At 49.7% G+C, this 12,744-nt stretch overlaps 1 protein-coding gene across 4 annotated transcripts in view; it reads right to left on the reverse strand.

The window, feature by feature from the left end:
- COLEC11 (collectin subfamily member 11) overlaps positions 1 to 8,188 on the reverse strand; it is a 33,230-nt gene extending 25,042 nt beyond the window's left edge. The window contains exons 1-2 of one of the 4 annotated variants that reach the window (XM_082427071.1): positions 5,938 to 8,188; positions 1,625 to 1,767 (exon numbers count right to left, since the gene is read on the reverse strand). In XM_082427071.1, coding sequence (XP_082283197.1) covers positions 1,625 to 1,742 — 118 coding nt within the window. In that variant the 5' untranslated portion in view covers positions 1,743 to 1,767; positions 5,938 to 8,188. Of the gene's footprint in view, positions 1 to 1,624; positions 1,768 to 2,269; positions 2,712 to 3,857; positions 4,486 to 5,937 lie in introns of those variants that run through there. The other 3 variants (XM_082427070.1, XM_082427069.1, XM_082427072.1) reach the window with 3 other exon arrangements.
- Between the last annotated feature and the right edge of the window lie 4,556 nt (positions 8,189 to 12,744).

A 12,744-nucleotide genomic window follows, 5' to 3' on the forward strand; every position in this document is an offset into this window, starting at 1 on the left:
ATGCCTCCACCTGGCAATACAGTGGCTCATCACCGACCACAGCATGGTGTCGGGTGGTGAGAAATCACTGCTTAGAGGAAGTGAGGTGTCCCTGGAGCGGGCCGCCCTCGGAGAAGGAAGCACTGCAGGGGACCCGCCGAGCACACGGGTCGGAACGCCCTTAATCTGGATGCAGCAGAAATGGTCACCAACGCAGATTTCAGAAAGCGTCTGTCTCAGAGTACCCTCAAGATGTGCTTGAAAACCCAGAGACATCTGAATCTTGATAGTGTCCCGGTTTTATACTTAAATTGTGAATGTGGCTAAACAGTAGACTATCTGGACCGAGCTTTCCCAGACACCCACAACTCCGTGCTCAGAGAGAAGCACTGCTGCTAGCGTGCCAGTGTATCTCCGTCTAGATTTTTTCCTATTTCTGTGTATTTGTATATTTTTAATGGGATTAGGAAGAGACTGTTTAAAGTTGCTGACTCTGGGACTTCCCTGGCGGTCCAGTGGTTAAGATTCCACACTCCCAATGCAGGGGGCCCGGGTTCAATCCCTGGTCAGGGAACTAAGATCCCACAAGCTGCGGTGAAGCCAAAAAAGTAACAATGATAAATAAATAAATAAATAAATAAAAATTACTGACTGTTTCTATAACAATAAATATATGTTTAAACCATTCTTTAGGGCCTCCTCCTGGTGTATGTTTCCCAGGTTATCGGAGATTCGCTCCAGAGTCAGGAGCTGTGCGCTTCAGAGGCCCCAAGTAATTTTAGGAGCAGAAAACAAACGGCCGTGTACCTTCATTACTAAGAGCACACGCGGCCCTAGAGGGGCAGGAGGGGCAGAGTGGAATCTGGGGATGCGGGACCCTGCCCGCTGCTCTCGGGAGCACGAGGCCCAAGGGGCAAGCTCGCCCCACGTGGTGGAGGCACCCTGTCCCCGTCTTGAAATTCTTTCTTTTAAACAAGAGACCCCACATTTTCATCTGCGTTGGGCCCCTCGAATTACGGAGCTGGTCCTGCTTGGGAGCCGCAAGGTTTGGGATCTCCTGCCCGTGCTTGGTAGAACCCGGTGACTTTCTGAGTGAAGATCCTCCCCCTGTGCTGGTGCCCACCCATCCCTGGTCTGCAGAGGCAGCTCCCCCTGGAGGTGAATTACAGACAAAGCGCAGGAGAAGTATTTTTGATTTTTCAAAGAAGGAATAAAGAGCTCTCAGGAACCGTAACAGGAGCCCAGGCTTCAGAGCTACGCAACCCACTTAGACAAATGGCTAAGTTTCCCTGAGCCTGGACGGGCCTTATCTGCACCATGAGAGCATCTCACCCTGAGGGGCGCCAGAGGTGACGTGTGCAGTGCCTGGGACACACCTCGGACGCCTCACAGGGGCCCTGCAGAGAGGACCGAGCTGCACACAAACGTCTGGTTTCAGAATTACAGAATCCCTTGCCTGAACACAGTGTGGACGCCACGTACAGTCTGACCCTGGGCTTTACAGAAGGGGAGACCAGGGCCATCGACGGGGCAGATTTGCCCGCGGCCGGGCCCCGAGCCGGCCCAGGGACGCGGGATGAGAGGCGCGTCAGCCGCCGCTGCCCGGGAGGCCCTGACCTCCGGGAGGCCCGGCGGCGGAAGTTACCTTTGAGGCCGGGGACGAGAATCTGCACGGAGCAGGTGTCGTCCACCGTCTGCTGAGCGCCCCCAGCCCGGAGCACCGACAGGAAGGCCAGGCCGATCAGAGCCAGAGCCCGCTTCATGGTGAGCCCCGCGGCACGCTGACTCCTGAAGGGAGGGAGAAGCAGTAAACAGTGACGGGGGTTCCGGGAACCGGGACAGCGAGTGACAGTGTGCAGGCCGCGCCGGCCACCACACCCGCCCCGCTCGGGGGCCGCGGTGGCAGCTGTCCTGGAGCGGCTCTCAGTGCTTTGGTACCTCTTTCTCTCCCTGTCGCTCTGTCTGTCTGTCTCCCTCTCTGTCTCTGTCTGTCTCTCTCTCACTCGGGTGCCGACTTAAACCTCCACCGCGACATCCCCTTTGCCCAGCAGTGACAACAGTCGCCACTCCGGATGTGTTACTCCAGATTCGTCTTCTGATTCCTTATAACTGACACTTGATGCACACAGAGGCGTGTTTACTGTTACGTGAAAACTCTGACACTCAGCCATAAAACAAACATTGGTGAGTGTCCACTTCACACGTCCGGCCCCCTGACCTGAGTCCCTGGTGCCCATCCCGCCCCCATCCCTCCCCTCGGAGGAGCCACTCTCCTCACCCGCGAGCCCACCTTCTCCTGATGTTTCCAGAACAGCCTCAGTGCACAGCCGTGGACAGATTCTTAGACAACGCGGTGTCTAGTGTGCCGGGGTCTGAGTTTTACGAGATACTGGGTCACACTGTGTGTCGTCTTACCTACTTTACTCAACATCACACTTCAGGATTCATCAACGTTATGCTGCCACACACATCTGTAGCTTACTGATTATCTCCTTACGTCAATGAGGAAGCCCCCGTCACCAAAGGGTGTGGGACAGGGACAGAGGTTGGAAGGACACAGCTGGTCCCCCGTGTCCCTGTGCCGGTCCCCCCGCCATGGGCCAGTGAGAAAGCACGCAGACGTTGAGGTCTGCCCCACGGGACCTTGGTGTCCGGATGCCACAGTGCTGGGGGGCAGCTGTGTCTGACTGCACCCGGACCAGTGCCCTGGCTAGACCGCATCTCCCGTCAGCTTGTCCCCTCCCCTCACCCGGACCAGTGCCCTGGCTAGACCGCATCTCCAGTCAGCTTGTCCCCTCCCCTTACAGCGAGGCAACCCCCTGGGGTCACCGTGAGAAAGAACCGGCAGCGGTGCACGCAGCTCAGCACCGGGCCGGCCCCACTGGACAGCAGCTTTTGACATCCTGGTCACCACCCCCTGGGAGGGAGCCCCACAGCCAGCCCCGGCTTCCAGACAAATGAAGGGCTGAAAGCAGAGCTCCTGAGCGAGAGCGTCCTGTGCCCCCCGTGAAGAGCCTGTGCTTTAGCCAGATCTTCCACGAAGGGGACAGAGATGACAGTCATCTGTGCCGTCCTGCAGTGAGGCCCCGGCTCCTCACGTGCGGTCACAGGCCTGACCCTGTAGGGACAAGGCAGGGGGAGGACCGCTCACCAGATCGGGAACATGGCGCTCAAGTAACGCTGCACAGGGACGGGCACATCATTCCCGCCTCACAGGCCAGGAGGCCAGAGGCAGAGACCTCAGTGACAGCCGGGAAGTGGTGACGACGGGCTGGCACCTGGGACTTCCTAACGCTGTCCTGTCAGCACCACTCCTCTCTCTCCCCAGCTTCCCCGAATCGAAGTAAGGGCCCATCCTCCCCCCTCGGTCACAGCAGTAGCGGGCTTTTATTTTATTTAATTTTCTAATATTCATGTTTGGTGGAGAGAAAAGGAGCTAACGTTTACTGCGCACCAAACGTGGACACACATGCCTTATTTAGCCCCCGGACCACCTGGTGACGCATATGGTCCCTGGTTTTAAAGACAACAAATAGGAGGCAGTGAGAGGCTGAAGGGCCCTTCGCGCGTGGCCGCCTGTCACCCCTGCCCGCTCCCTGCGCTCACACAGGTGTTGGAACCACGGGGAAGGGCGACGAGGACGTGCCCACAGCCCGGGCCCCGGCTGAGTTGGCTCTCTCCGTCTCCTTTGCCAGCTGAGCCTTGATCCCCGAGCGAGCTGCCCGTCCTGGACGTCGGCCGCCGTGAGCACCTGCAGCCGTAACTGGAAGAGCTTGCAGCACTCAGGCCTGGGGTTTGCAGGCGCTAAGCTGAGCAAGTGAACGGAAGGGTGGGCGAACGAATGAATGACCGCGCCGAGGTTCCCAGCTGCAACTCACACAGAATGTGATGCTCTTCTCCTGATGAAGGTTCTCCATGTTCCCATGGTGTGAATCATGCCCAAGGTCCACACGGTGTTCCCAGGGCCAGCTCCTCGGACACGCGACCTGTGCGGACCCACGTAGAGGGCCGCGTAATGGGATTGTGGCCTGGAATTGCTAATGGTTTTTGAACAAAGCAGCACCGCCAAGCTTGCAGCCAGCCCGGATGATCACATTGTGTTCTTAACCATAATGAGCGTAGCTGCTTTAGCAGCAAGTCGTTTGCTTCTTTCAAGGAGGTGCTTCTTGAAGGCGATGATAATAGAATGTTACATGTCAACTACCTGGCAATTTTTAAAAAGCCACGATAAACACTTGCTCCCCTGACTTTTGTGCTCAGGCCAATGGATACTTGCCTCTTGGTATGTGTGGGAGGCCAGCTGTGTTTAGATTGTTTTAAATGTCTCGGGAACTGACATGGGAATTTCCTCTCGAGCTAGAGACAACTGGGTCAGAAGACGGCCACCTTGTTCAGCAAGACTCACTGCTCTCACACTGCAGAAGCCTCAGGAGCGGCCTCGAGAAATTCAGATGCCACCTCCCAAGAAAGGGGAGCGAGGGGCAGAGGGCCCGGAGTGCAGGGAAGCCGCGGCCGCCACCCACTGGCCCACTGGCCCAAGGCCCACTCACGTGTCTGGGCCCACCAAGGGTCCTGCCAGCAGGAATCAGGGCGGGCGGGCCCTGGGTGGGAGCCTCTTTCCCAGACTTCGGGCTCTTTCCTGCCCTCTTAGAAGAGGAATTTTGTTTTATAAACGGGGAGGCTGCAGCTCCTCCTGGGTCTCTTCAAGAAAAACATCCTTATCTCCCAGCCGGGGCCCGCCCCTCAGTGAAGGAGGCCAGCTTGGCTGAGAAGAAAGGAAATTCAATTTGGAATTCTTGGTAGAAACACGATAAAAGAATGAAATAGACAGGGAAAAAAGTGCAGCTTAATAGGCCAAACGTGCAATTATACATTTCCATTAAATGTCTACAGCAGGGCCCGTCGTCTTCTGGGCACCGTGAATGCCTGCAGAGAAGCACGTCCCCAGAAGCGTCGCAGGTCTCACTGGCAGGCAGACACCCCACCCCCATCCCTCCAGTGACACTGGGCCTTCCCAGCGACTATGGCACTGACAGAGTTTCACCCCAAGGGCACACATTTTTCCTATCTTTTTACTAAGACCATGAAGCAAGAAGAGGCCTTTTCCCTATTACCTCCCCCTAGCCTTATGCAAATCATGTCTGTTCTTTTATTTGGCATATAGATTTTTCAAATTCGTAAATAGAACTGAACAGCTGTGAACGTTTGGGGCGCCGCTCTGCTTGCTACCCGGGCAACGTGCTTCCCACCAAACCGAAAATCCAGTTATGCACACTCAGTGGCTTCCAAACTTTACCTCCTAACTTCAGAACCACTGCCTAACTTCCGCCGGACAGCCAGGGTCCAGGCAGGAGGGCCCCTGGGACGCTGTGGAATCCAATTTTGGAGGCAGGATGACCCCACCCCGTACAGGGTGACCCTACGTGCCCTTGAAAGTTGCCTTCTCCAGCCCCGCCTTTCGCCCCACATCTGGGACTCCCACCACTGAGCCCAAAACAGAGAGGCTGGTCACTGAGCAGAGGGGAGCTGGTCACCCCGTCGCCCCCGCTGGGGGGTCCACCAGGCCCCAGGGGCCTGAGCTGGTTGCTCAGGAAGGTGTGTGTGCCAGGGGCTGGGACGGGGGTTCTGCGACCGCTAGTACCCCGGCCGGGATGCAGGAAAATCTGCGTCACCCCTTTGAATCTATGGAAACCTGATAATCTCCTAGTAACTGGTAGCTCTGGTGCTCGGCGCTCGGCTCCAGGAAGTTTCCACCGTGAGCTTCCGAATCAATCAAGCCTCAGAATTTTGGCCTGACCCCTGCGACACGCCCGCTCTGAGAGCAAATCCCTCGGCCCTGCACCCAGTTCCCACCTGTGCCCCGCCGGGCGCCTCGCCTTCCCGCCTGAGCATCTCCCGCAGGTTCCCCACCCCCGTCCCGCTCCCAAGACTGCAGAGTGGCCAGCGGAGCGTCCCTACCTGAGGCGTGCGCCAGGCCAGGCTGCTGTTTACGGGCCGCGGTCCCACACGTCGGGCAAGCGGCCTGGCTGTCAGACTGCCCGGCAAAGCAGGCTGGGGCTGCGGTATTATCTGCAAACAGCTTCCTGTTTGAAATGCATCAGGCGGAGAAGGGAGTGTGGGAACTTGGAAACACATGAGATGTCGGGGTCTCGGGGCCCCTCCTGGAGACGCCCCCCCCAACTCTTCACTCCAAACTCCCCAGTCAGTCCCTTTTTATCCACCTTTTCTGTTCCTCTCTTTCATTTTTTGAAAAAATAAGCATGTGTATTGTGGAAATTTAGGAAAGTAGAAAGAAGAGCAACAATTATCACCTGGTATCACACAGACAGGACTAAATACAGGCTGACATATTACAGTTTTTCCATATGCGTTTCACTCCAAAAGCTTAAAGTACTCGTCTGCTGCTTGTCGAGACCTAACCGGTGGTGAGGCCCCAAACTCCCTCCGCTCACTGGAGTTTCATTTAAGGCAACACATGCCAAATCCACGTCTTTGGAGGGGGCTGGGCAGATCCAGCTTCCGTGTGGCCTGACTTATACAAGAAAGGGCAGATGGGGGTCCTTTAAGAAACAGACACATATCAAATTATGATCATAAAAAGTGAGGTCCAAAAGTGAGTATTTATTAAGACTGACAAGAGAAGTCATAACAAATTACAAACGTAGGAACTGACAGATTCCACACACACCACAAAATCCATGAAAAAGAATGGATCCTTTATTAAAACCACCTGATAGCATAAGAAGATTTGACAACTTAGATGAAAACAGACCACTTCCTGGAAAACACAAACTACCACAGTGGACCCAATGTGAAACAGAGAATTTAACAGCCCTATAGCAATTAAGGGGATTGCATTTGTAATTTTAAAACTCCCTAAAAGGAAACCTTCAGGCCAGATGGTTTCACAGGAGGATTCTACCAAACGTTTAAAGAAAAATTAACACCAATTCTACACACTTCTTCCAGAAAGTAGAAGAGGAGGGAACACTTACCAATTCATTTTATGAAGTTAGTGTTACCCTGATACCGAAACCAAAGACAGTACCAAAGAAGAAAACTACAGATCAATAACCCGCAAGGATATAGATGCAAAAATCTTTAGCAAAATATCAGCAAACAGAATTGAGCAATATATAAAAGGACTTGCAAACTATTTATAAACAAGTGGGGTATTTTGGGGATGCAAGCCTGGGTCAATATTCAAAAATCAACCAGTCATTAAGAATGCAGTGTTTGAAGAATTTTAATGACCTGGAGAAATATTCACGATGGAATGATAAAGAATTAAACAGAACAAGGAGGATTTAAAAAAAAAAAAAATCAACCAGAGTAATCCACCATACTAACAAGCCAACAGGGGAAAATCACATGATCATATCAATCGCGGCAGAAAAAGCATTTGGCAAAATCCAACACCCTTTCATGATAAAAACTCTCAGAAAAATAAGAATAGACAGGGAACTTCCTCACCTTGACAAAGAGCATCCATTTTTTTGGATAAAAGATATATTTTTTTACTGAAATATATTTGACATACAATGTGCAAGTCCAAGGTATATAACGTGCTGATTTGATACACCTGTACCTGATAATATGGCTGCCTACAATTGTAAAATTAGTTAGCACTCCATTACACCATATAGTTGTCATTGCTTTTTTTGTGGTGGGAATAATTAAGATCTAGTCTCTCAGGAATTTTGATGATTTAAGTAAAATATTGTTATCTATATTCACTATACTGTGCATCAGATCTCCAGGACTTATTTATCTATTAGTTGCACATTTGTACCCTGAAACATCTCTCCTATTCCCCAACCCCAACCCCTGGCAACCAACACTCCACTCTGTTTCTACGAGTTTGGCTTCCTCTGACCCACATGTAAGTTATATCATACAATATTTGTCTTTCTCTGTTTGGATTATCTCACTTAGCGTAATCACCTCAAGTGCCAACCACGCCATCACAAATGGAAGGACATTCCTCCTTCTCAAGGCTGAATAATATTCGATTGTGTGTGCATATATATATATCTCACACTTTTATCATTCATCCTTTGACAGGCACTTAGGTTTCTGTACCTTGGCTATTGTGAATAATGCTGCAATAAACCTGGGAGGGCAGACATCCCTTGGATAATGTTTTCATTACCTTTGCATAAATACCCAGAAGTGGAATTGCACAACCATATGGTAATTCCATTTTTACTTTTTTTTTTTTTTTAAAGAATTTCACTTTTATTTATTTATTTATTTATTTTGGCTGTGTTGGGTCTTCGTTTCTGTGCAAGGGCTTTCTCTAGTTGGGGCAAGTGGGGGCCACTCTTCATTGCGGTGCGCAGGCCTCTCACTGTCGCGGCCTCTCCTGTTGCAGAGCACGGGCTCCAGACGCGCAGGCTCAGTAGTTGTGGCTCACGGGCCTAGTTGCTCCGCGGCATGTGGGATCTTCCCAGACCAGGGCTCGAACCCGTGTCCCCTGCATTGGCAGGCAGATTCTCAACCACTGAGCCACCAGGGAAGCCCCCATTTTTACTTTTTTGAGGAGCCTCCATGCTGTTTTCCATAGTGGCTCGCAGTTTTGATGTGCATTTCCCTGATGATTAGCGATGTTGCACATCGCTTCATGTGTCTGTCGGCCATTTGGATGTCCTTTGGAAAAATGTCTTTCTATTTCGTCAGAGAGCATCTATTTTTAAAAACCAATACTAACATCATGCTCAGGTGAAGGCTGAGCGTCCCCTCCTGAGATCAGGAAAATCAGGACAGCAACCTTACTTCTTATTTAGCATCACGCTGGAAGTTCCAGCCCATGCAGAAGGCATGGAAAGGAAACAAAAGCCACATGGATCAGAAAGGGAAAAGTACAACAGTCCCTTGTTGCAGATGACATGATTGTCTGCCAAGAAAATCCCAAGGAGTCTACAAAAAAGTTCTAGAACTATTAAGTGAGTTCAGCAAGGTCTCAGAATACAAGATAAACATACAAAGATCAGTTGTGTTTCTATAAGCTAGCAGTGAACATATGGACACTGAAATTAAAAGCAATATAATTTACAATTGCTCAATAAAATGAAATTTGTAGGTATAAATCTAACAAAACATGTACAGGACCTATATGCTGAAACACAACATGCTGGTGAGAAAATCAGACGATCTAAACAAACGGAGAGACATGTCGTATTCATGACCAGAGGCTCTGTCCACACAGGAAGGATGTCATTTCCCCCAAAACTGATTTACAAGCTTAACACAATTCTTATTGAATCTCAGCAAGAGTTTTTACAGATACAGACAATACTATTCTAAAATGTATATGAAAGACAAAGGAACCAGAATAGCTAAACTGATTTTGAAAAAGAAGAATAAAGTAAGAGGAATTATACAATGCAACAGAACAGAGAACCCACACAAATGTACCCAACTGATTTTGTTAAGTTTTTTAAAATAAAATGCACATAACATAAAATTTATCCGCTTGATCGTTTTAACTGTAGAGTTCAGTGGTATTAAATACATTCATAATGTCATGCAACCATCACTACCATCCAGCTCCATATTTCTTTCCACCTTGTGAAACTGAACCTCTGTCCCCATTAAACATAACTCCCCATTGTCCCCCCACCTCAGCCCCTGGCCACCACCATTCGACTTTTCGTTTCTATGAACTGACTATTCTAAGCATCTCGTGTAAGTGGAATCAGAGTATTTGTGTAAGTGGCTTATTTCACTTAACCTAATGTCCTCAAGGTTCATCCACGTGACAGCAGTTGTCAGAATCCCCTTCCTTTTATTTTGTTTTGTTTTGTTTTAATTTTATCTATTTTTGGCTGCATTGGGTCCTCATTGCTGTGTGTGGGCTTTCTCCAGTTGGCGGCGAGCGGGGGCTACTCTTTGTTGCGGTGCGTGGGCTTCTCATTGCGGTGGCTTCTCTTGTTGCAGGGCACGGGCTCTAGGCGCGTGGGCTTCAGTAGTTGTGGCACGCGGGCTTAGTCGCTCCGTGACTTGTGGGATCTTCCCAGACCAGGGATCGAACCCGTGTGCCCTGCATTGGCAGGTGGATTCTTAACCACTGCACCACCAGGGTAGTCCAATTTTTCTTTTTTTTTAAATATTTATTTATTTACTTTGGCTGCACCGGGTCTTAGTTGCAGCACACAGGATCTTTAGTTGCGGCACGCATGCAGGATCTAGTTCCCCGACCAGGGATCGCACCCAGGCCCCCTACACTGGGAGCATGAACTCCTACCCACTGGACCACCAGGAAAGTCCCTCCCCTGCTTTTTAAGGCTGAGTAATGTCCCACTGTATGTATAGACCACGTTTTGCTTATCCATTTATCCACTGGTGGACACTTGGGTTGCTTTCACATTTTAGCTACTGTGAATAATGCTATGAACATGGGTGTACAAATATCTCTTCCAGACCTTGCTTTTAATTCTTTTGGTTATACCCAGAAGTGAAGTCGCTGGATCATATGGTAGTTCTATTTTTACTTTTTTGAGGAACTTCCATACTGTTTTCCAAAGTGGCTGCACCATTTTACATTCCCACCAACAAGGGTTCCAATTTCTCCACATCCTCACCAGCATTTGCTATTTTCTGTTTTTTGTTTTGTTTTGTTGTGATAGCAGCCATCCCAAAAGGTGTGTGGTCGTTTTCTTTGTAGTTTTGACTTTCATTTCCCTCCTGACCAGTGCATCTTTTCATGTGCTAATTGGCCTACACCCCAATTGATTTTTTTTTTTGGCGGAGGGGGCGGGGCGCCCACTCAGCGTGGCTTGCGGGATCTTAGTTCCCCGACCAGGGACTGAACCTGGGCCACGCAGTGAAAGCACCGGGTCCGAACCACTGGACGGCCAGGGAATTCCCTAGACCCAGCTGATTTTTGACAAAGGAGCGAAAGCAACTCGGTGGGAGGAGGATGGTCTTTTTAATAAATGGTACTGAAGCAGCTCAACACCCAGAGGCAACAGGTGAACCTTATACAAATATTAACTCAAAAGAGATCACGAACTTAAGCGTAAAATTATAAAACTTTTAGATAAAACATAGGAGAAAAATCTTCAGGACCTAGGGATAAGCAAATAGCTCTTAGACATAAAACACCAAAAGTACAATATCCGGAAGCAAAAATTGATAAATTGTACTTCATCAAAATGAAAACCCTATTAATATGCAAAAACAAGCTACAGGAGGGGAAAAGATATTCACAAACTATATATCTACCAAAGGTCTTTTATCTAGAATATATAAAGTACTCTCAAAACTCAACAGTAAAATAACAAACAATCCAGTTAGAAAATGGGCCAAAACATGAAAAGCTATTTCAACCAAGAGTCTGTGGGGATGGCAAAGAAGCACATGAAAAGATGTTCAACATCAGGCCACCAGGGAAACGGCCCTCACACCCACAGTGAGATACACCGCACACCTGTCACAATGGCTGCAACTGAAAGTAGTGAGGAGCCCAAATGCTGCTGAGGATGACAAGCTGGTGGGGATGTAATGGTGCAGCCGCTCTGGGAACAGTTTGGCACTTTCTTAAAACACTGAACATGCAACTACCCTACAACCCGGCGACTGCACTCCTGGGCGTTTACCCCAGGAGCCGAGACTTACCTTCACATGAAAACCTGAACATCCACGGCGGTTTATAGCAGCTGAATCCCTAACAGCCCCAGACTGAGAACAACTCAGATGTCCTTCAATGGGCGGCTGCTTAAAGAAACTCTGGTCCTCAATACCAGGGAGCGCCGCTCGGCGGTAAAGGAACCAACTACAGACACAGCACCAACTGGGAGGGTCTCCAGAGAATTCTGAATGAAAAGAGCCAGTCCTACAAAGGTTCTGCACTGCCTGCTTCTGTTTATAGAACGGTATTGAAATGATGAAACTACAAAATGAACGGACCAGTGGTGGCCAGGGGCTGAGGAGGTGGGCGTGGTGTAAGAGAGGGACAGAGGGACGTCCGTGACCCGCGATGTGGGCCCTGCTCCCGCAAGACCTGTTACCACTGGGGAAACAGGGTACACGGAGTCCTCTGGTTTACTTCTTACAGCTGCATGTGAAGCTACAATTGTCTCAAAATTAAAACTTCCACTTAAAAAAAGCTGCCTGACACTCCCTTTCGTTTCTTTTGTTCTATATAATTAGGCTGCATATTCTGTCCTTGCCTCCTGCCATGACAATGCTTTTCTATTGAAAGAACAGACGATAACTCAGTATTTTCCCTAGCACGGTTATTTGAATTTATTATTGGTAGCTTTTAAAACGTTTATTTCAACTTCCTAAGCCATTATTGGTATGTCATGTACTTCTTTAGGTTGGTAGTGAAATTTGGAAGAAACTCATTTCTTTCATATGAGGTGTTTGCTCTCGGGCATTTTCAGTTTGTTTTGTGCAGAGAATAATCTGAGTTTTTGAACTGACCACACCATTGTCCAGGCTGTAACTGATGAGCTCTTTGTACATGGAAATCACTGCAAGCCACTCAACCAACTTAAATCCAAAATAATGCAACCCTAGCCCAGCTTCAGCCTTGCCCCAACTCCCCGCCAGGGGACACCTGGCAATGTTCTGAGGACATTCTTAGTGGTCACGCCGTGGAGGGGGCGAGGGGCACTGGCTTCCAGGACGCTGCTAAACATCCTACAACGCACAGGAGTTTCCACCACAGAGAATCACTGAGCCCCAAGTGCCAAGAGTGCAGAGGTGAGAACCCCTCAGCCAGATCCCAAAGGTGCCCACGGCCACTGGGACACCCCC

This window comes from Balaenoptera physalus (genome assembly GCF_965194825.1).
Source record: "Balaenoptera physalus genome assembly, chromosome: 15".
Taxonomy (NCBI): Eukaryota; Metazoa; Chordata; class Mammalia; order Artiodactyla; family Balaenopteridae; genus Balaenoptera; species Balaenoptera physalus.